Below are 20,746 nucleotides of genomic sequence, written 5' to 3' on the forward strand. Positions count from 1 at the left end.
AGCTTGTTGGGGAGGGCGAGGGGCGTGCGGGGTGGAGCTCGTTCTTGGGGCGGGGCGTCAGGGGGAGGGCGGAGCGCCTTCACTCCTCGTTCGAAGGGGTTCGGGGTTCCAGAGCGCAGCCGCGGCGGTACAGCGAGTGGAGCATGCGAGTGGAAGGTTGGGTAGCTGGAAGCTGGCGCGGATACGGAGTGTCCTTTCAAGGACGCAGACGTGCGAGCCCTTCCGCCGCTTACCAGGGCGCGCTGGCCAGAGAGTGAGTGCCCACCGGCCAGGGCCCTGGGGGGTGGGGAGGGACTGCAGGCCAGAGAGGTCTCTGGCTTACAACTTGCCAGTTAGACTGTGGAGTGTGTCCCCGTGGTTCCTGGCACTCCGGGTCCTGGACCGGCTGGAAAATATGATCTCTTACCTCTCCCTGGGCGCCACCACATGCCAGGCACAGTGCTTCACACGAATGATCTCGTTTAATGTGCCCGCAGCCCTGTGAAGTAGGTGACCGCCTTATCCTCACATTACTAATAAGGGAGCAGGGAACCCCAGAGCACCCTTCATGAAGGGGCCATTGTTTACCGAAGCGCCACGGAGCCCCTGTAGTTTGGCTGTGCTTTCAAAAACATTGTGGTAATCTGGGGGGCTGGGGGGCGGGATCTTCCTAACCAGTAATCTCTGAAAATAACAGCTTCTGTAAACTTTAATCTCTGGAAACCTCAGCCAAAGAAAAGACATGAAAAGAAACGTGTATAAATCATACAGACTTCTAATAGTGCGAGGTATAGTTCTGGGGTGGGGAAAGGAGAGTAACCTAAATGAGCACAAAAGGGCAGCAGACAATGGCATAGCGACACAAAGAAATGTCTAGTTGCTCCTGTGACCATTATGGGGCTGACTGTGGAAAGAGGCTTAGGAAATAATAAAGTGAAAACTTTATAAAATAGCATTTGGATGCATTAAGATGAAATGATGTTTATGTCAAAAATAGAACACATTTGGTGTGATATGTATGGTTTAAAAGCACATGACTCTTCCTGTGGACTTGGGTAAAACTTTTATCCTTTGTTGGTTTCCAACAAATGTGAGTTGTTCTTGCTGTGGATGGGGTGCCTGAGGGTGAAGAGCCTGTGTTGGAGATTTGTTTATTTTGAACAAGCCCCTCATTTGTGGGCCTCAGTTTCTTATTCTTAACCTCTAGAAGAAGTGGATGATTTGGAATTGGGAACTCAGATTACTAAAGTGGCTATTGAATGCCCAAGACATGTGATAGAAATATTTCACCTGAGCCAAGCAAGACATAGGGAGTGGAGAGGCCTGGGAATGCTGAAAAATGCAGAGGGCGCCAGAAGATGTCTCTGGTCCCTCAATTTGACAATCTCAGGATGAGCATCTCTGAGTCTGCAGTGACACTGGGAACCTTTCAGTACTATTCTTCTACTTAAGAGGCTCCAGTGGCTTTTTGCTATGCTTAGGATAAAAGTTTTGCCCCTGCCCTATAAGGTCAGCTTGGTTGGACCCCACTCAACTCTGACTGTATCCCCTACCACCTCTTAAACGAAATGAAACTAAAAACCATAGTCCAGCCAAATAGCCTTTCTAGTTCCTCAAACCTTTCAGCAGAGTCCTCACTTCAGCACTTATTTGCTATTCTGTCTGCCTGGACCCCATATTTTTGCATGGCAAACTGCATATTCACTGTCCCTGTTTGGAGACCCCTACTTTTTTTTTTCTTTTATGGAAGGAGGGGGAAGAAGGGAGGGAGAGGGAGGGAGGGAGGGAGAGAGAGGGAGGGAGAGAGGGAGGGGGGAGGGAGAGAGAGGGAGAGGGAGGGAGGGAGAGAGAGGAAGAGGGGAAAGAGGGAGACAGGGAAAGAGCTTGGAGACCCCTTCTTGAGCTCCCTACCTAAAATAGCAAACATACTACTGCCGTTTTATCTACTAAGGTTTTTTATTTTCTTAGCACTATCACTATTACTTATCATCATCACTAGTACATATCTCTGTCTGGAATTCTGTGCCTTCCTTGTCTTCTTGTTTATTGTCTCTCCCCCCACCCACCAAAGAGTAAGGGTTCTATTTTCATCTATTTTGTTCATCTCTGTAGCCTTAGCACCTGGGTGCAGTATCCAGCCAGAGGGTCACTTCCACCTTTTTGGCTGCTATGAATAATGCTGCTGTAAATGTGGGTGCACAAGTGATCTCACCCTGCTTTCAATTTTTTGAAGTTATACCCAGAAGTGGAATTGCAGGGTACATGGTAACTTCATTTTTAATCTTTTGAGGCACCTCTGTACCATTTTTCCATAGCTGATGCACTTTTTACATCCATACCAACAGTCCATAGGGGTTCTAAATCCTTCCACTTCCCACCAACCTTGTGGATTGTTGATTTTTTTGATGATAGCCATTTTAATGGGTGTGAGGTGATATCTCATTGTAATTTTGATTGGTTATTCCCAGTGACCAATGACACCAAGTACCTTTTTATTTGCTTAGTCCTCATTTATATATCTCATTTAGGGAAAGGTCTATTCTATTCCTGTTCTCATTTTTAATTCGGTTGTTTTTTTGTTGTTGAGTTTTATCTGAGCTTACCCCACCACCACCACCACAGTGGGAGTAGGTTTATTGGCAGTACCTTTGCTCTCTCAGCATCAAGCTAGTTTTTCTGGAGATGGCTAGCCAGGGGTGAGGACGCGGCCTCTTCTTAGGGAGAACTAACATCTTTCTTTCTTTCTTTTTTTGGTGTTTGGGATTGAACCCAGAGCTTTGTACATGCTAAGCACATGCTCTACTACTGAACTCCACCCTGGCCCTCTGGAATCATATCATGTGCTAGCCACTACACACACATATATGTATATATGTGCATGTGTGTGTGTGCATGTATATGTGTGTGTGTATGTGTGTGTGTGTGTGTGTGTGTATATATATATATATATATATATATATATATATATATATATATATATATATACACAAATCTCCTGAACCATTCTGTGGCTTTGTAGTTGAGAAGGCTGAGGCACAAAGAGGTACAGGGACTTGCTGCAGGTCACATAGTTAGACATAGCAAAACTGGAATCTGGATAAAATTCATCTCATATGGAAATCTCCACTGGCCTAGGCTACCTCCCTAGAGAAACTTTTGAGATCTCTATCTAGAAACAAGAACGGAACCAACTCCTTATTTACAGATAGGAAAAGCACCCAGTGACCCCCAGTACTATCTCCTGGACTTCCCCAACACCAGCTGGGTATTCAGGTGCCCTGCAGTGTGTGTCAGCTTATTAATGTGCCTGCCCTTTGCCTCTTCACCCTCATGTATTACCTAAAGGCTGAGAAGGTACAGTGCCTGCTTCCTGCCTGTGACTCATTTCTCAGGTCCTCTTCTCTATGGCTGGTTCCAAGTCCTCTGAGAAAAAAGAAGTGTTGGTTTTGATATTTGGCATGATTTGTCCTTGGAGGCCTGTCTCCAAAGGAAGCCTTGCCTCTCCCAAGAGCCTTTTTTTCTGATGCAGGCGCATGTCCTCCTGAAGCAGAGAGCCTAGACTTTGTACTTGCACCTCACCTCTGCATTCCCCACCTCCCTTGAGTGGACTTTCTCTTTCAGATTATTGGGATCACCAAAGAGAGTGATTGCACCTGAAAGCCTGGGGCCACCACACCAAATCAGAGAAAAAAAATCCCTCTTCCTCGGGCATGGCAGGTAATGGCTCATTATGGGGGAGTTAGACTTTTAATCCAAGATTGAATATATCATTTGATATTTAAAAAAATCAAAACCCAAACAACACAGCAGTGTGTACAGCCTATTTACACCGTGGATCACTCTCTCGAATTATCTTGTTTTGAATATTTTTCGTTTTCTTGTCCATTTTTACCCATTCTGGAAGGCAAGTTCCTCAAGAATGGGGGCCATACCTACCTTGTCTTTACCCTGCCTCCAGTTCCAGAAATCATCCTGTGACAAAGTCGGTCCTCAAAAAATAGTTGTTCAGTGAGTGAGTGAGCCCAATTTTTTTTTTTAGAAAGAGTGAGAGAGAGAGAGAGAAATTTTTAATATTTATTTTTTAGTTTTTGGCAGACACAACATCTTTGTACATGGTGCTGAGGATCGAACCCGGGCCGCATGCATGCCAGGCGAGCGTGCTACTGCTTGAGCCACATCCCCAGCCCTAGTGAGCCTAATTTTAAACTACACTTTAAGTCCCAATTTTAAAATGATTTTGTCTTTACTTTTTTTTTTTAATAATTCCACTTTTACCTTGTTTGTTTGTTCCTTGTTTTTTTTTCTTTTCTTCCCCTCCCCCCCAGTTCTGGAGATTAAACATAAGGCCTCCTGCATGGTAAGCAGAATCTCTGCCACTGAGCTCACCCCCCGGCCCCATCTGTACTTTTGTATTTGTTTATCATGCATGCAGGCACAGACACCTGCACACCTATCCGGTGAATTTTGGAACTTATTTTTTTCACTCAACAATATAACATGGAAATGCTTTCATTTTAGAATATATGTATTCACTTTATTCTGTACATTCTACTATAGATTTGGATGTTTCGAACTTGGCACTACTGATGTCTGGGGCCACATAATCCTTTGTTGTGGGGAGATCCCTGTGCCTTGTAGAATGTTTAGCAGAGTCCAGTGACTGCCTGTCCCCACCAGTGACAACCGGAAATGGCTCTGGAATGGGGAAATATCCTGTGACAGGCAACACTGCTCCTAGTTGAGAAACATTGGTGCAGGATTTCATTCACACCCATTCTCCTGGTAAGCCCCCAAGTAGAATTCCTTTATAACATTGGAGTCGGAGAAGGCAAAATTAATAATTTACTTAACTCATGGAATTCAGCCTTTACATTCAACTGAATACCCTGAAATTGTCTGCTTCAAGTTAATATATGTATTTTCTCTTCAAGATCCTAGACTGCAAAATTTAAGTCAAGTATTTAACATTTTAGTCTCAGATGTTACCAGAGCAAATCACCAAGTTACCTTCTAGAAGAATTCAGTACATAATCCCACCGACTCTCATGAATGTGGACGATACTGTGTTCAGAAGCCTCTGCTGTTCATGATACAGCTAGTGCCTATAAAACCTGTTCTTAGAGTCCTCTTTGCTTTAGCATTGCCACCAAGATATGGCTTTCACCTAGTCCTGCCTTCCTCAAGGGACGAGGGGACAGTTCCTTGTGTTTTGTTTAAGTGCCCCGTTGCCATGAACCTGGAAGATGGAAGCAGAATGTGCCAGCCAGAAAGGGGCCGTAGCTGTAGGGTTGGCACAAAGATGAGTTCTGATAGCTTTTTATTTTGGTGTTGGGGAGTCAGGCTAAAACTTCTCATAGAGCTAACCAGATTACATCAGGCTTTTAAAGATTTAATTGTGTAGTTTCGTTTTGAGAAGACATTAATTTGGCCTGCTGTGTTTGTATGTACAGGTTGAGCATCCCTAAAGCTCCAAAACATTTTTCAGCTCATGACTCTAAAAATACTCTAAAATCCAAAATTCTCTGAACACGAAATTTCAGATTTTAGAGTATTTCTGATTTTGGATTTTCATATCATGGAGGCTTTACCTAGAAAGTCTACACAAATATTCCAAAATTTGAAAAATAGGAATTTCAGAACACTTCTGGCATTTCAGATAAGGAATACTCAACCTATATTTGCACACTCAAGTAATGATGAAGTATGATATAACTGAATTTTAAAATGTTCATTTTAAAACTGTCATCCAACAAGATCATTGTATTGCTTAGCTTCAACAGTAGGGATGTGTCTAAGCATGTAATTTTCATGTTAGTCTTCATGGGATTTTGACAAAGGAGAATGGCTGTTCAGTAGGAAATGTTCCTTCTCCTGATGTAGGTAAGAAAGTGCTCATTGTGTATGCACACCAAGAACCCAAGTCTTTCAATGGCTCCTTGAAGAAAGTGGCAGTGGATGAATTGAGCCAGCAGGGATGCACCGTCACCGTGTCTGATTTGTATGCCATGAACTTTGAGCCAAGGGCCACAAGGAAAGATATCACTGGTGAGTCACTGCATAAATGCTTGGTTATTTTTTTAACTTTCTTTTTTGTGTTTTTTAATTTTAACATGTCTTAAAAAGCTAATCATTGCACAAAATATGTAAATCTCAGTCAGGTCAGGAGTCCAAAGTGCCAGGCTCTTTTCCCTCCTATCCCCCAGCAACGCAGTTTCTCTGTCCCCAAGGTAATCAGGATGTAGTTTTCTCTGTGTCCTTTCTGAGATAGTCCTTGCTATATAAGCAGGCATGAGAGTATTCTTCATTTTTCCTCTACATTTTACAAAACCGGAAGCATATTATGTTCATCATTTTACAGGTTGCTTTTATTTTTCTTATTGTAGAAAGTATTCTGTTGTATGGCCAAGTCATGGTATCTCCCTACTAAAGGACATTTTAGGTTGTTTCTGATCTTTCGCTATCAAAAACAATGTTGCAGTGAACAGTCAGAGTCATATGTGTTTTCCCACATCTGCAAGTTTGTCTAGAAGTGGAATTACTGGTGAAAAGGAATGTGCCTTTTGAGTTTCCTAGATAATGCCAAGTTGCTCTCCATAAATCTTATACCAGTTTACACTGTTGTCAGCAATGTTTACTGTCCTCACTGTCACCAATAGTGTTGCCATTTTTTTTTTAATAATTGCCAGTCTAGCAGGTGAAAAGATAGTGTTCCAAATAGTTCTAATTTGTCCTTCTCTCATTGTGAGGTTTAATATCTTAATATGTATATTCTATTTATTAATACTTATTTGTATTAACATTTTATTTTTATTTTTAATTAACATTTAATAAAATATTAAATATTCTCTTTCCGGTGAATTATCTGTTCATATTATCTGTTCATTTTTCTATTGAGTTGTTAGTCTTTTTATTATTGATTTTAAAAAGTTCTTTATATATTAAAAAGCCTATAGTATGGAATATGAATTGTAAATCCTTTTTTAAAATAATCTTTTTTTAGTTGTTGATGGACCTTTATTTATTTACTTATTTTATTTATATGCAGTGCTAAAAATCGAACCAGTGCCTCACACTGCTAGGCAAGCACTCTACCACTAAGCCACAACCCCAGCCCCAAAATACTTTTACCTAATTTGTTTTTGTTTTTGTTTATTTGACTTTGCTTATGGTGACTTCTTCCTTTTAGCTTCCATTTACTTTCATTTAGTTAATATTTGATCAGTCTTTTTCATTTATGACTTCAGGAATTTGTTATATTTACATGAACTCCAAGCTTGTAAGAAAACATGTTTTATAGTTTTTTCTAATATTCTATAGGTGCTACTTCTAATTTTAAGTATTTTATATATTTCAAATTTATTTTGGCATATGATTTGAAATATGGGCCCAATTTCTTCTCCAATGCCTACCTAGTTGTCATATTACCACTTACTGCATGACTCAGCTATTTGCCCTTGATTTAAATGCCACCTTCATTGTGATCCAAATTCCCACTTCTTAAATTCCATTCTACTTGTTTTAATATTTTTTATTTTTATTTATTGTGGTTCTGGGGATTAGGCAAGCACTTTTCAACTAACTACATTCCAGTTTATTAGTTCTACTCCTATTTTTTTCCCACATCCACATGGTTTTAATTATTTTGGCAAATAATACAATTTAATATCAGCTAGAGTAGGTCACTTTCATTTATCTTATTTTCAAATTTTTCTAACTATTTTACTTTACCTTTCCATAAAAGCTTTTGAATCAGCCATCTGGATTCAAAAAGAAGCCTGATGGTATTTTCATCCAGGTCCCATTAAATGTGTAGCTGAACTTGGGATGAACTGACCTTTCATGTTGATTTTCTCTAAGAGAATGGTGTGACCGTCCATCAGGTCTATTTTTATAATGAGTGTATTTGTATATTTTCATCATACAGATCTTGTTTAATTCTTATCAACCGACAGTAGCTTCTTGATGGGAAGAGAAGTGTGTGTGCGCAGCCCACTCCTAGTTTCCTTCTTGTTTGTAATATTTTTCAGGTGATTCTTTGGGACTTTCCAGACATGCAGCCAAATCATCTACAAATAATGACAGTTGTACCTCCTCTTTTCTAGTATTTAATATCTCAGATTTCTTTGTAGTTCTGTTAGCTACTTCTCCAGATACAATATTTAGTACTCATTCTGCGTGTTTTTGGGCTTTCTTTTTTTTTTTTGTAATAAATCATCCAGGGCTGGGGTTTGCTTTGCATGCAAAAAGTTCTGGGTTTGACCCTTAGCACTGCAAAATCATTATCATCATCATAAAGTATTTTCTCTTAGCAAACAGCAACAAATTTTTCTGTTTCTCTAGAAATATAGAGAACAGTGGGATAAGGAGCTACTGGTTTGTTTTTGTTTGTTTGTTTGTTTGTTTGTTTGCCACTGCTTTTTTGGGGGGGGGTGTTGTTTGTTTTGTTTTTTAAATCTGTACCAGGAATTGAACCCAGGAGCATGTATAACCCCTGAGCTGCATCCCTAGCCCTTTTTATGTTCTATTTGAGACAGGTTCTTACTAAGTTGCTTAGGACCTGGCTAAGTTACTGAGGCTGATCTTGAACTTGTGATCCTCCTGCCTCGGCCTTCTGAGCTGCTGGGATTACAGGTGTGAGCCTCCACACCCAGCTTGCCACTAATTTTTAAGTGAAAAAGCCAACTCAAATTTAATGTCTATTTTGGGGGGTAAATTGGGGGTTGAACCCAGGAGTGCTTTACAACTGAGCTACATTCCAAGCCCTTTCTGTTTTTCATTTTGAAAAAGGGTCTTGCTAAGTTGCTGGGGCTGGCTTCAAACTTGAGATCCCCTGCCTCAGCCTCCCAGATTGCCGAGGTTAAAGGCATAAGCCACCGTGCCTGCTTACTGTAAAAAGTATTTTAAAATATAGGCAACCAAAGGCTAAAAAGTGCAAGCCCCTTTCACATATCCTCCATGTCTGCACCACAGCCCTGAGGCAAGCATACTTAACCTTCTGGAGTGGGTTGTTGTAGATCTTATTCTAGGTATTAACCCACTACATACCATGTGTAATTTTGAGACTCTATAGATATATAGTGAACCTAGTGGATTTCTCATCCACAGATTCAACTAACCCTGAAAATATTTGGAGCTGGGCGTAGTGGCATATATTTGTAATCCCAGCAGCTCAGGAGGCTGAAGCAGGAGGATCACAAGTTCAAGACCAGCCTCAGCAACTTAGCAAACCTCTGTCTCAAAATAAAAAATTAAAAAGGTTTGGAATGTAGCTTAGTGGTTAAACACCCCTGGGTTCAATCCCTAGTGCCAATTTAAAAGGAAGGAAGGGCTGGAATTGTGGCTTAGTGGTAGAATGCTTGCCTGGCACGTATGAGGCACTAAGTTTGATCCTCAGCACCACATAAAAATAAATTAATTAATTAAATAAAAAGCTTAAAAAGGATGCTATAAAAAAAAATAATAAAAGGGAGGTTGGGGCTGGGGCTCAGCAGAAGCGCACTTGCCCGGCATGTGTGAGGCACTGGGTTTGATTCTCAGCACTGCATAAAAATAAACAAAATAAAGGTCTGTCAACAACTAAAAAAAAATTTTTTTAAATAAAAAGGAAGGATGGAAAGAAAGAAAAAAGAAAATATCTAGGAAAAATTGCACTTGTAGTGAATATAAAAACATTTTTTCTTGTCATTATTCTGTAAACAATACAATATAACAACTGCCTACATAGGTTTACCTTGCGTGAGATATTAGAAGTCATCTAGAGATGATTTAAAGTCTACGGGAGGATGTTTGTAGGTTCTATGCAAATCCTACACAATTTTATGTAAGGGACTTGGGCTTCCATGGATTTTGGTGACCTGGAAAGTCCTAGAACCAAACGCCTGTGGATACTGAGGGACAACTATAGGTTTAAAGGGCCCAGAGGGGTCTCAGGCTTGATGTAATATGGCAGCTGTGACCCCATCTGATTACCTCCCTGCTGCCACACAGCCTCTGGCCTACAGTAGTTACTCTCTTCGGTTTTCTTGAAAAGACAAGATTTATACCTAGAAGCACTGGGTGTGTATTCTTCGAATGAAAATCAAATACAAATAGGTTAAAAGAGGAAGCAAAGAACATTCTTTTTTTTAAAATTACAAATTGATGGCTAGTTCACTTCCCTTTGTGGCTTTTCTCAAAGTGACTTCAGGTTTGCACATGGAACAGTGGAGGAAGTCACACTTGCTCCTCTAGTCATCCCACCTCTGCGCCTGCCTCTGCTACTTAGGAATCGGGTGTCACCAAACAAACTACTAAGCTCTGTAAAGTTCGGCTTTCTCACTGGTAGAGAACTAGTATGAAGTCATCAGTTGTTAGGAGCATAAGAAGGGTGATGGGTGCACAGCACAGCATCTGGTGGGTGGGAAATGCTCACTGAGTGGCCCTGGTAGGTTCCTTCTCGTACCCTAACTGGGTTGGGTCACAGCAAATGTCATTGACTCACCTTGAGGAGTCCAGACGCACACAGCATTAGTGAAATTGTTGGGACAGGCTGTGACCTCTCACCTCGAAGTGAGAGCACCTGGCTCTTCCCTCAGGTGACCTTTCTAATCCTGAGGTCTTCAGTTATGGGGTGGAAGCCTATGAAGCCTACAAGAAAAACTGTCTAACCAGTGACATCACTGAGGAGCAGAAAAAGGTGCAGGAAGCTGATCTCGTGATATTCCAGGTGTGTTTTTCCTTTAATTAATGTATTGAATGAGATTCGTCCTACATAAGACTCTTTGCAAATACTACTTTCTGCACTCCTAGAAGTGGCAACAGTGTTTTCTTAGCACATTTTCACACACTTACTGGGTGAGTGTTGTACCACAGTACTTAGTTACAACACTTAGTTGTAACACTTACCTAGTTACAACGCTTTACTTAGTTTAGTAGAGAGATTCATGCAGCCATTATTACTCAGAGTTCCGACCTCCTGTGTAAACAGGAGTGAATTTTTCTGTTAGCCCAGTGGTCCACAAACAGTAGAATCATGCAGGTCTTGGTGTGTTCATTTTCTTTAAGTCCCCACCCTGTACATACTGGGCCACTTGAAGGCCAGTTTTCTCTACCCAACTGTTTATCAAGGATGTGGGTCAAAGGCCTCAAATGTTTATCAAGGCAATATCAGTCAAAGGCCTGATTACTACGGGGGAAAAACTTTGTTTCCATCTTCTCACTAGTTGAAACACACACACACATACACACACACACACACACATACACACACACACCAGCCACTTTACCTGTATTTGTCCCAAGGACAATATAGGCTCCTTTCTGCCACTACAGAAGAAGCAGTCAAGTAAACACATGTGTTTAGGGTAATTTGTGGGTTAACAGAAATCCAAGTCACACTGGAAAGAAAGGGGAGTTCATACCAAGGGCTTTGGCCACTTGAGTCTCCTAGACAAGCAGCACAGAGCTGTGGCTGGGCTACAGGGACACAGGACCCAAGCTGGAACATCTCTGATGTCTTCTCCACCAGATTCCATCCACATCTCCCTGCACCTTGGCTCTGTTCTCTCTTTTTTTTTTAAACTTTTTTTTTTTTTTAGTTGTAGTTGAACACAACACCTTTATTTTATTTACTTATTTTTTTAAGGATGCTGAGCATCAAACCCAGCTCCTCGCACATGCTAGGCAAGCACTCTACTGCTCAGTCACAACCCCAGCCCCTGGTTCTGTTTCTCTTGCTGCATGCCAAGGCCTTGATTCCCTAGATCCAGAATTTCCAAGCAAGGGATCTGATTAGTCCCAGTTGACACCAGATTTTGACAACTCACCCCAGGTGTGGGAAGTGTATGATCTTTCCACAGCATCTTCTTCTCAGTCATTGATTGGTCAGTCACAGGACTGCCGCCCCAAAGCCAGGGTCAAGTTTTCATCTCTTCCCTGTGCATGGGGATCAGCATCAGCAGGGTGCAGAGCCAACATAATAGCAACAGGACCATTTTTCCACTACGCCCCTTCCCACTATCACCACACCTCAGAGCTGGCCATGTTTATTACCCTTATCCACCCAGCCACCAGGGAGGAGGAGAGTGCAATTTGTTCTGTATCACCAAACAGACTAACTTAGGAATCCTGAGACAAGCCACAGTATTTCTTCTTCCTTAATGTGCTGTCCCCAGTTTCCGCTGTACTGCTTCAGTGTGCCAGCTATCCTGAAGGGCTGGATGGACAGGGTGCTGTGCCAAGGGTTCGCCTTCGACATCACAGGGTTCTATGATTCTGGTTTTTTCAAGGTATGTGGTCTAGGGACAAGGATCGCTGGACTATTAGAGAGGGAGGAAGGAGGAGGCAGCTATCAAGTTATAGTTTGCTGCTGCTTTTATTTTTTTTTTAAGTAAGTGCTGATTGAGCATCTACTATGTGCACAGCATTGAGTGCTGGACACAGATGAGAAAACCATCATTTCTGAATTTGGGGATCTTTCCGTCTAGTGGATGTGGGGGCTGAGTATTGGGCTAGGGATGAAGTGGGCAAGTTAATAGGGGCAGCAAAGTGGTCAGCCCTGGCTCCAGAGGTCATCTACTCCATGATGGAGAGACCATCCCTGGCCTTATGAGTTCATCCCTCTGGACTTCCCATGTGGGCCTGATGAAACAAGAGAATGCAACACCCACACTGCACAGTGAGCAATGCATGGAATCTGGTAGATGCACAATGTTAGCAGCTATGAATTTCTTACTAAAAGAATTTCCTGCTAAAATTAGAGACTCAAATTCTGAGAGCCTCAGAAAATGAGTGTATGTGAGGAAAGCAAATCTCATCAACAAGATCTGTCTTGGGCCACGAGTGACACCGTCATTTACTGAGTGGCCACTGAGTGCTGGGCTCCACTCATCTCCTCAGCTCTGTAGACAGCACCTAAGTAGTGACCACTCACATGGTGTCTCTGGAAGCTGGCTTCTGCTGGAGGTCTGGGCATGTGAGAGCTTTTGCGTTCACTTGGTCCCTTTTCTGCTTCCTGTTGGGATATAGCTGTCACCTGTGGATGAGCCTGTGGGAGATGTGAGTGGCCCCCTATTTTCCCCTGGCCATTGTAAACCTTTTTGCCAGGATCACAGTAGCACTCACATCCTCTTCTGGCATCCACATTAAATGCATTTGCTCTCTCTCCTGCAGGATAAACTAGCCCTCCTTTCCTTAACCACGGGAGGCACAGCCGAGATGTACTCAAAAGCAGGGGTCAATGGAGATGTTCGGTACTTTCTGTGGCCACTCCAGGTAAACAGATGACAAAAGGCTTCCATGCCATGCTAGCCTGTTGTACATCCCCACCTCTCCAAGGTGTGAAATGACATGTGATGTGAGCCTGACACCCCACACCATTCTCACTATATTTGGATACAGACGGTAACATTTTGCCCTTTTGAATTCTGACTTGGGAGCATTGAAAAGGCTGATCAGTAGGGAATATGTATTATAATTGTAGCCTCTGATATTTGGCCCAAAGCTAAGCCAAACCTGGTGAGCTTGTTGTCTGCTTTGTGGAGATCAGAATGGCTCTGAGGTAGTTCCAGGTGTGTGTGTGTGTGTGTGTGTGTGTGTGTGTGTGTGTGTGTGTGTGATGAGCATGCGGGAGGCCCAAGAGACCCTTTCATGCAGACCCTCAGCCCTGGCGAGAGGTGCCCCAGGCCCTGAGTTCCATGTAGCCTCTCAGGAGCCTCTGCTGGCTGAGCTCCCCATGGAGATAGCCCACACTCCAGGTACCCAAGACTCTGAGCTTCCCCACTCTGACCTGCTCTCCGAGGTGGACTCTTGATGCCTGTGTGAACACCCTGGGCCTGATGAGTAGCCAAGGAGTGGGCATCTGCCAAGGGGAAGGCAGTAGGCAGAGTGTGTTCTAGCAGTCTCGGTTGCCCATGTGCAAATTGTCCCCAGTGAGGGGACAGAGCAGGGGGCAAGGATGCAGAGAAGCAGACTCTAGGTGAGGGACTCTGAGGAGACCTGAAGCTTCCAGGTTGTCATGAGGGATTTCTACCAGAGGAGAGCAGATATAGAGAAGAGCACAGCCTGTGAGCTTGTAAAAGATATAGATGTTGTGGCAGTAGAGAGTATAGCTCAATGGTAGAGCACACACTTAGCATGCATGAGGTGCTGGCTTTGATTCTCAGCACCACAGGGAAAAAAAAAAAAGAAAATCAAAAGAAGAAGTAGGAATCGCCTTTTTTCTGTGAACTCTAGATTTACAAGCTTTGCCCACGGGTCTGTTTTTTTAATTGATTTATCAGCATTCTAGATGTTAGCAAAATTAATCCTATTGTGTGTCTTTTCAAACCATGAAAACCTTCCTTTCAGGTAGTTCGCATTTATTTTTAAGTGAATTCCTTTCCTTTGTTGCTGATTTTTTCAACTTTTTCATTGTGTCTTCTAAAACTTAGTTCTGTATTTATGGAGGCTGTTGATTTCCAAGTACTACTTTTTCACCCAGACCACTTCTGATTTCTTCTGTTGATCATAATGGTGCTTCTGAAAAGCTGACTTCTGGAAATAATGTTGTGTGAGGAAAAATACTGTAGTAAGAGGTGTGTGAGCCTCTCCCACTCCACCTACCCCCCTGATGGGGCAGGCCTGGACCAGGATGTGGGTTTTAAAGAAAGCAGTGCACAGGACTGAGTGTGAGATTTCTAGGAAAACAAGTGATCCTTTTTGAAAAGAGAAAGAATAGTGATTCCAACTAGTGACACTCCGCTGAAGTACGAGAGGACAGTTAACAAATCTGAGCTTGCTTCTGCACAGGCCCACTTAAATTCTTTCTTTTTAAAAAAATCTCTACTTTTTTTTTCAGTTTGCAAAAATACATGTTACAGAACAAAGGGAGATAATGTAAAAAAATAATAATAAAAAGTCCCCTCAATCTATTACCCCACAAAATCATTACTTTTAATAACTTGCTTTATTTTCTTAAGACCCATACATATTCTTGTACACATAACTTTTATTAATAGGTTAGTTATATTTATTGCTCTTTTATATAAATGGCATACAACAAGTACTGCTTAAAATTTGTAGTTTTCATTTAACAAATAACTTCAACTATAGTGACATACTATATCTAAAAAACCTTAGTCTAGATGATCCATCCTACAAAGGTACCATAATTTGTCTAGTCAATCAAAACAGTGACATTTAGGGTTGGAAACTGCAGTAATAATTACAGGTGAAAATCTGTAAATTCTAGTTGCTCCATGTTCTTCTGCTCATTTATTCCCCACATCCTGAGGTTAAAAGGAAGTCACAGGTTTCCAGATCTCAGAGCTTTAGAGCTGTTTTATTTTTTGAAGGTTTATTTTTTATCATTCTCCCTTTGATCATTTCAGTGAATCATTCATCAAGGATGTGGTTTCTGATCAGTTCTTTTCTTTATGTCTTCAGCATGGCGCTTTGCACTTCTGTGGATTTAAAATTCTTGCCCCTCAGATCAGTTTTGCTCCTGAACTTTCATCAGAAGAAGAAAGAAAAGCAATGGTGGCATCTTGGGCCCAACGATTAAAGAGCATCTGGGAGGAAGAGCCCATCTGCTGCACAGCTCCTTGGTATTTTGTGGAATAACACTGTGTGTCCCATGTACATCATGTGTGCGATGCAGTTAAGAATACATGCAAGGAGATGGTACTGTCAAAAATAAAATTAGGGGCTGGGGATGTGGCTCAAGCGGTAGCTCGCTTGCCTGGCACGCGCGGGTCGCTGGGTTCGATCCTCAGCACCACATAAAAATAAAATAAAGATGTTGTGTCCGCCAAGAACTAAAAAATAAATATTGAAAAATTCTCTCTCTCTCTCTCTCTCTCTCTCTCTCTCTCTTTAAAAAAATAAATAAATAAAATTAGAACAAAGTGAACTGGATAGAGTTAATAATCACTATGAAATCACTATGAAGGAGTGATCTCAAGAGTTTTATACAGCTGTTATAGTTAAAGCTTCGTCCCAGGGTTTCATAAACTGACTTCCAGACCACTCACGTATAATGGAATCAAGCCTTTATTGAAGCACACTGTTGACGACTGACCAGAACATAAAGCTGTTCCCCTGATCAGCCCTGAACAATTGTAAGGGCACTCCTTATAAGCCTGAAAATTGCAAAAGAGATGTTCGGGGGGTCTAGCCAATGCAAGCAAGCCAGGTTACAGAAGCTGGACAGTGCAGTGAAGTGGAGGGAAGCCTAACCAATCACAGTTAGCCCAGTCACCCCAGTTATAGAAACAGAGCCCCGTTACCCTAGTTAAAGAAACAATACCCCATAAGGTAGTTTTGTGTTCTTAAAGGTTTCTATAGCAAAAGGAAAAGAACATCTTGCCCCAGTCATGACTCTTCTACTTGGCATGGTTGTTATAACACAGCCAGATCAGATATTGCAATCATCAGTTTACTGTATTGAATTCTGCTGACTGGAAATTATTTACTTAAGCTTTCATTTCTTTAATGTGTGTTTAATATCTATCTTGCTATGTTCAACCTTCATGATAATTTTAATTTTGAGATAGTTCTCTGGACATGGAGCTTGATTTGTATTTTCCTGTTTGTTTTTGTTTCATAACTCAGCTGGCATAACTCAACTAGAGAATTTTTGCTTTTTCCCCAGGAAGTTGAATCCATTCGTAGCTAATGTTTTAGTTCTTTATTGGGATATATCTCCCCTATTTTCTTTTCACTTGCATTATTACTATGAAGTTTTAATTGAATAGCTGGTTAGCATGTACTTGGAACCATCAAGTGCTGGTTACAGTGAAAATTTCAAAGCATTAGCTGAATGGCATTCTGCCACTATGCACATGGTCGCGTGACACCACTGCTAATTATCCTGAAGCACAGGAACAGGTAGATGGAGGAATCTCTCTGAATGCAAGTTTAAGGGATCACATATTCATCGTCATCATCATTCCTTCCCCCTGTTGTCACTACTGAAGAAGGAGCCTGTGCCCAGGGGCCCTTCTTCCTTAACCTTCCTAAAGCCACTCTTAGCCACCCTCATCGGACTGCTCAGACAGCTTCCTGCTGGAGTTATCATCTTGGTCCTCCTGTCCTCTGCATCTTCATCTTGCTTCTCACCTGCATCCCTCCCCCTCTTCAGCAGCATCTTCAGACCCTTTTCCAACTGCATTTTCTAGCAGATACTTTTCCAGATACACCTTCTCTTCTGAGTCTTCACACTCTCTTCTGGGCTTTCCTCACTGAACATTCATCATCTTCAGATAATGATCTTTCCAAGCCATTTTCCTCTCCCTGTTTTCAGGATAATTTTTCAGTATTATTTTTGGAGCCATCTTCAAGTTACTTTTCAGAGTAGTCTTCAGACTTTCTGAGGAATCTTCAGACTTTTTCCAAGTACCTTCTTAGAACTGGGGCTTTTTTTCAGGGGCTAACTTCTTTAGCATTTTTTTCAGAAGCATTTTCTTCAAAATCTCCCCATCTTCTGCTTTTTTTTTCCCCAAGCATTTTTTCATGAATACGTCCTTTAAATACCATTTACTGTGGCCTCTTGAACATCCATCCTGGATGTGCTAGGGTACCCCCAAAATGCTTTACTTTAGAAAGTCCTGCTCTTTAAGAGGTAAAGATGAAATTGGAACCCTGAATGCCTTTGTTGGCCCCAGGAATATTAAAAGAAGTCTCCCACCCTCTTAGCTTTGCAGTCTCTTCAACCCTATCCTCTGCAGATCCATCCCAGGCCTTGAGGGGAATTTCTAGCCACCAAACTACCATCCACCAAAATTTGAATGCAATGACCCAGGATGCAGAGGTTAACCACTGAGGCATCTGCCAAAGAGAAGGAGCCTCCTAATTGACCCAAATTTACCTAGTCCCAGGAGGTGCGCCCTCAGCATTTATTGGAGAGCAAGGGCAGCACCCTCCTTATGCATCCAGCCCTGGATCACAGACAGCAGATTGTGACTTTCGGCAAGAGTCTGGCACCCTGTATAATGGGCATGCATCTCCAGGGGGAAGAAATTGTGGACTTCGGGCCAATCAGATATGTTTAGTGTGTATTGCCTATTCCCTGGTTTCTCTTCTGCTTCAGTGGTTGCACAAACTGGCCCTGGCTCTTGATAGGGAACTGTAGGTTAGGAACACCAGGCAAGGCCAGGGAGACCCAGGAGAAATACCCTAGACAGGGCCCTTCTCCCTGTTGGCTCAGGATATATTTAGCAGCACAACTCCCCTCCCCATCCCTTGCTCAGTGGCCTGCAGCCTTCAAGGGCCGGGCAAGTAGAGAGACTAAAACACCCACCCTTTAGAGCCTCATCCTGGGGTCCTTGTAGGTTGCTAGACCCAGACTATGAAGAATTAGGAAGTCTTCCATCCTCTCTTACCAACTCCAAAGTGTCAAGGTGAGAAGATGGGAATTTCAAAGGTAGGTCTTCCCACTGCCATACTAGTTCCTCAAGACCTATTGCCCTGAGAGATGATGTCTTTAACTTGGCCTTGCATATGCCAAGAACATTAGTTCTGCCTCCCAAGCAAAATTGCTTGCAGTTTGAGAACTAAGACCTTACTTAGATACCATCAGCTCATCACCTTCCTGTACTAATCACTGTTTCTATAAATCTTATTGCTGAAAAACTTAAAAAGAAAATAACTTCAGCGTCACCAGGGCAGCAGGAAATTATGATAATAACTGTTTGAAAAAGAAAAGGAAATGACTGAAGACTTGGCTGTGTAATAAAACTCCATTTCTCTCAAGCACAGGCCCCTGGTGGACTTACAATGGTCTCTTTGGTAGTTGAGCGACTGGGTGGAGGTTGGTTAAAAAAAAAAAGAGGAAGGATATGTATGTTGCTTAATGTAAGAAAATCTCAGGAATTGGGGGAAATTTTGGTGACTCTGGAACACAGTTGTTGCCTTATACCCTGGGGAGACAGCAGCAGGCATAAGTCTCAAGACAGGGTAAACAGCCCCAGAAAATCATGACAGGACAGGGATGAGGAAGGAGGTGGTTTGTGAGCTGTTCACCCATCCTGTCCCACACAGCCCACCCACTGACAGGTGTGTGCTCAGGTGACTGTTTTCCTCTTAAAGGAATGTGTTTCTCAGGACTGGGGTTGTAGCTCAGTGGTAGAGCACTTGCCTCGCATGTGTGAGGCCCTGGGTTCAATTCTCAGCACCGCATATAAATAAATGAAAAAAAACAAAGGTTGATTAACATCTAAAAAATAAAAAAAAGGAATGTGTTTCTCTTCTTAGAATATTCCAATACAAGGTACTTGCCTGGTACTGTATTAATTGGCTCAGTACTGCAGAGAGCAATCTGTCAAGAAAAAAAAAGAGTTGACCACAGCAGTCCATTCTGTTTACAGAAATGAATTCTAGCACTGGAATTGCAGTTCAGTGGTAACACTTGCCTAGAAAAAAGAAAGAAAGATTCTAGGGAAGTGGAAAGTAATTTTATTAATTAAATATTTTATTCTTTAGCAATGCTGGTTATAATAGAAAAAATAGCCGATATAAATCCTTTACCTGTGTTAATATTCATTTACTCCTTGTAACAGCCCTATGAGCCCTATGAACAAGTTACTATCCCCACTTATAGGTGAGGCAAAGTTAGGTTAAGACACTTGCCCAAGGGTCATAACTATAGAGAGGCAGATGTAGGCTTTGAAAACAGACCATGGCCACCAATTGCACTGTTATGTGGCAGATGTTATGAACAGTTATCTTTACCTGTCCTACATCGTTTCTGTTCCTTTTGATGGCAACATCCTGATCTTCCTTGGGGAACTGTCCTTTTGCCAAGACACATGTTTATAGGAGCAACCTCTCCTCTGTACCTAGGAGCAGCCCCTGACAGACCTTATCTATCACAATGAAACCAGAGTTTCTCTGCCTCTCCTCGCGGGTGGGGTCCGAATAAGCCTAAAGCATCTGCAGCCATGAAAGCCTGTTTCTTCTCCACTATCACTGAGCGACATGGTGCAACTCTCAATGACAGGCTGTGCCCTTCAGTGTTGCAGCAGACCCCAGTAGCTTGCTGCCACTTTCTTCTGTCTGGGTTCTTGTCTTGTGAATTCAAAGAATGAAATCCAAAGACCCATTGATGCAGAGGAGTGTAAAAGTAGAATTTATCAAGTGTGAATAGATACACAACTCCCACGGGCAGCAGGACCTGGTAGAGGTTGCAGCTTGAGAGTGCTAGTCTCAGGGTTCATATAGCACTTGGGTCAATGCTTTTGGTCCCTATTTATGCTAATCAGGGTTTGGGAAAGTGCTAGCTTCTGTTGGTTAAGAGTTACGCTAATCAGGTTTGGGGAAAGTACTAATGCTATTGGTTAACCCTTGAGTTCTATTCAGGTCTGCCCCACTTCCATTTTCTCATTGTTTGCCTTCAATCCCAGCTGCCCAGGAGGTTGAGGTTGGTGGATCATGGATGCTTAGGGGTTCAGAGCTGCAAGTGTAGAGTGGGCATCTTCACCAGCCCAGACTGGGCCTGGCTACCACTGTGCAACAAGTCAGCGTTGGGTCACACCCTCAGGCTCACTCTAGCATGGTGGGCTCTTCATGACAGGACCCATGCTCAGTGCCCCACTCCAGTCCACTCTGTCTGCCATCTCACAGCTCCCAGACAAGGGCTTGGCTTCCACAGTATTCCATTGCCCAGCAATAACCTAAGCAGACAATGAGATTAAATGCAGGGATTAATTGGATCTACTGGGCAAGAGAAGCCTTTCATGATTTGGGACTGGAAGCTGTGAAATCACATTATAGAAGGTGTCATCCTGCAACAAAAGTCCACACTGAGGCAAGC

At 42.4% G+C, this 20,746-nt stretch overlaps 1 protein-coding gene and 1 long non-coding RNA gene across 8 annotated transcripts in view; one reads left to right on the forward strand and one right to left on the reverse strand.

Moving 5' to 3' along the window:
- The first annotated feature begins 81 nt into the window (after nt 1–81).
- On the forward strand, nt 82–15,777 carry LOC106145546 (ribosyldihydronicotinamide dehydrogenase [quinone]). 6 transcript variants are annotated; one of them, XM_078020475.1, is made up of 8 exons: nt 83–253; nt 3,601–3,696; nt 4,537–4,761; nt 5,860–6,024; nt 10,554–10,684; nt 12,132–12,245; nt 13,129–13,230; nt 15,382–15,777. In XM_078020475.1, the coding sequence occupies exons 4-8, from the start codon at nt 5,985–5,987 to the stop codon at nt 15,556–15,558; spliced, it is 564 nt and encodes a 187-aa protein (XP_077876601.1). In that variant the 5' UTR covers nt 83–253; nt 3,601–3,696; nt 4,537–4,761; nt 5,860–5,984; the 3' UTR covers nt 15,559–15,777. The 6 variants fall into 6 exon arrangements, with proteins under 6 accessions (XP_077876603.1, XP_077876601.1, XP_077876598.1 ...); XM_078020476.1 differs by lacking the exon at nt 83–253 and adding an exon at nt 280–485; XM_078020472.1 differs by lacking the exon at nt 4,537–4,761 and having other exon boundaries at nt 85–253.
- The window catches only part of LOC144366324 (uncharacterized), a 43,266-nt gene continuing 35,646 nt past the window's right edge, over nt 13,127–20,746 (reverse strand). Inside the window, exon 2 of one of the 2 annotated variants that reach the window (XR_013425338.1) lies at nt 13,127–20,606. This is a non-coding gene — a long non-coding RNA (uncharacterized LOC144366324). The remainder of the gene's footprint in view (nt 20,607–20,746) is intronic. The other variant, XR_013425340.1, reaches the window with a different exon arrangement.

Source organism: Ictidomys tridecemlineatus, chromosome 8, assembly GCF_052094955.1.
Source record: "Ictidomys tridecemlineatus isolate mIctTri1 chromosome 8, mIctTri1.hap1, whole genome shotgun sequence".
NCBI lineage: Eukaryota > Metazoa > Chordata > Mammalia > Rodentia > Sciuridae > Ictidomys > Ictidomys tridecemlineatus.

What these genes read in the sequence shown, in the direction of transcription:
- LOC106145546 (XM_078020472.1), top strand. An exon ending in CTGATCTCGTGATATTCCAG is followed by an intron (nt 10,685 to 12,131) that starts GTGTGTTTTTCC and finishes TGCTGTCCCCAG; the next exon opens with TTTCCGCTGTACTGCTTCAG. An exon ending in ACTTTCTGTGGCCACTCCAG is followed by an intron (nt 13,231 to 15,381) that starts GTAAACAGATGA and finishes TTATGTCTTCAG; the next exon opens with CATGGCGCTTTGCACTTCTG.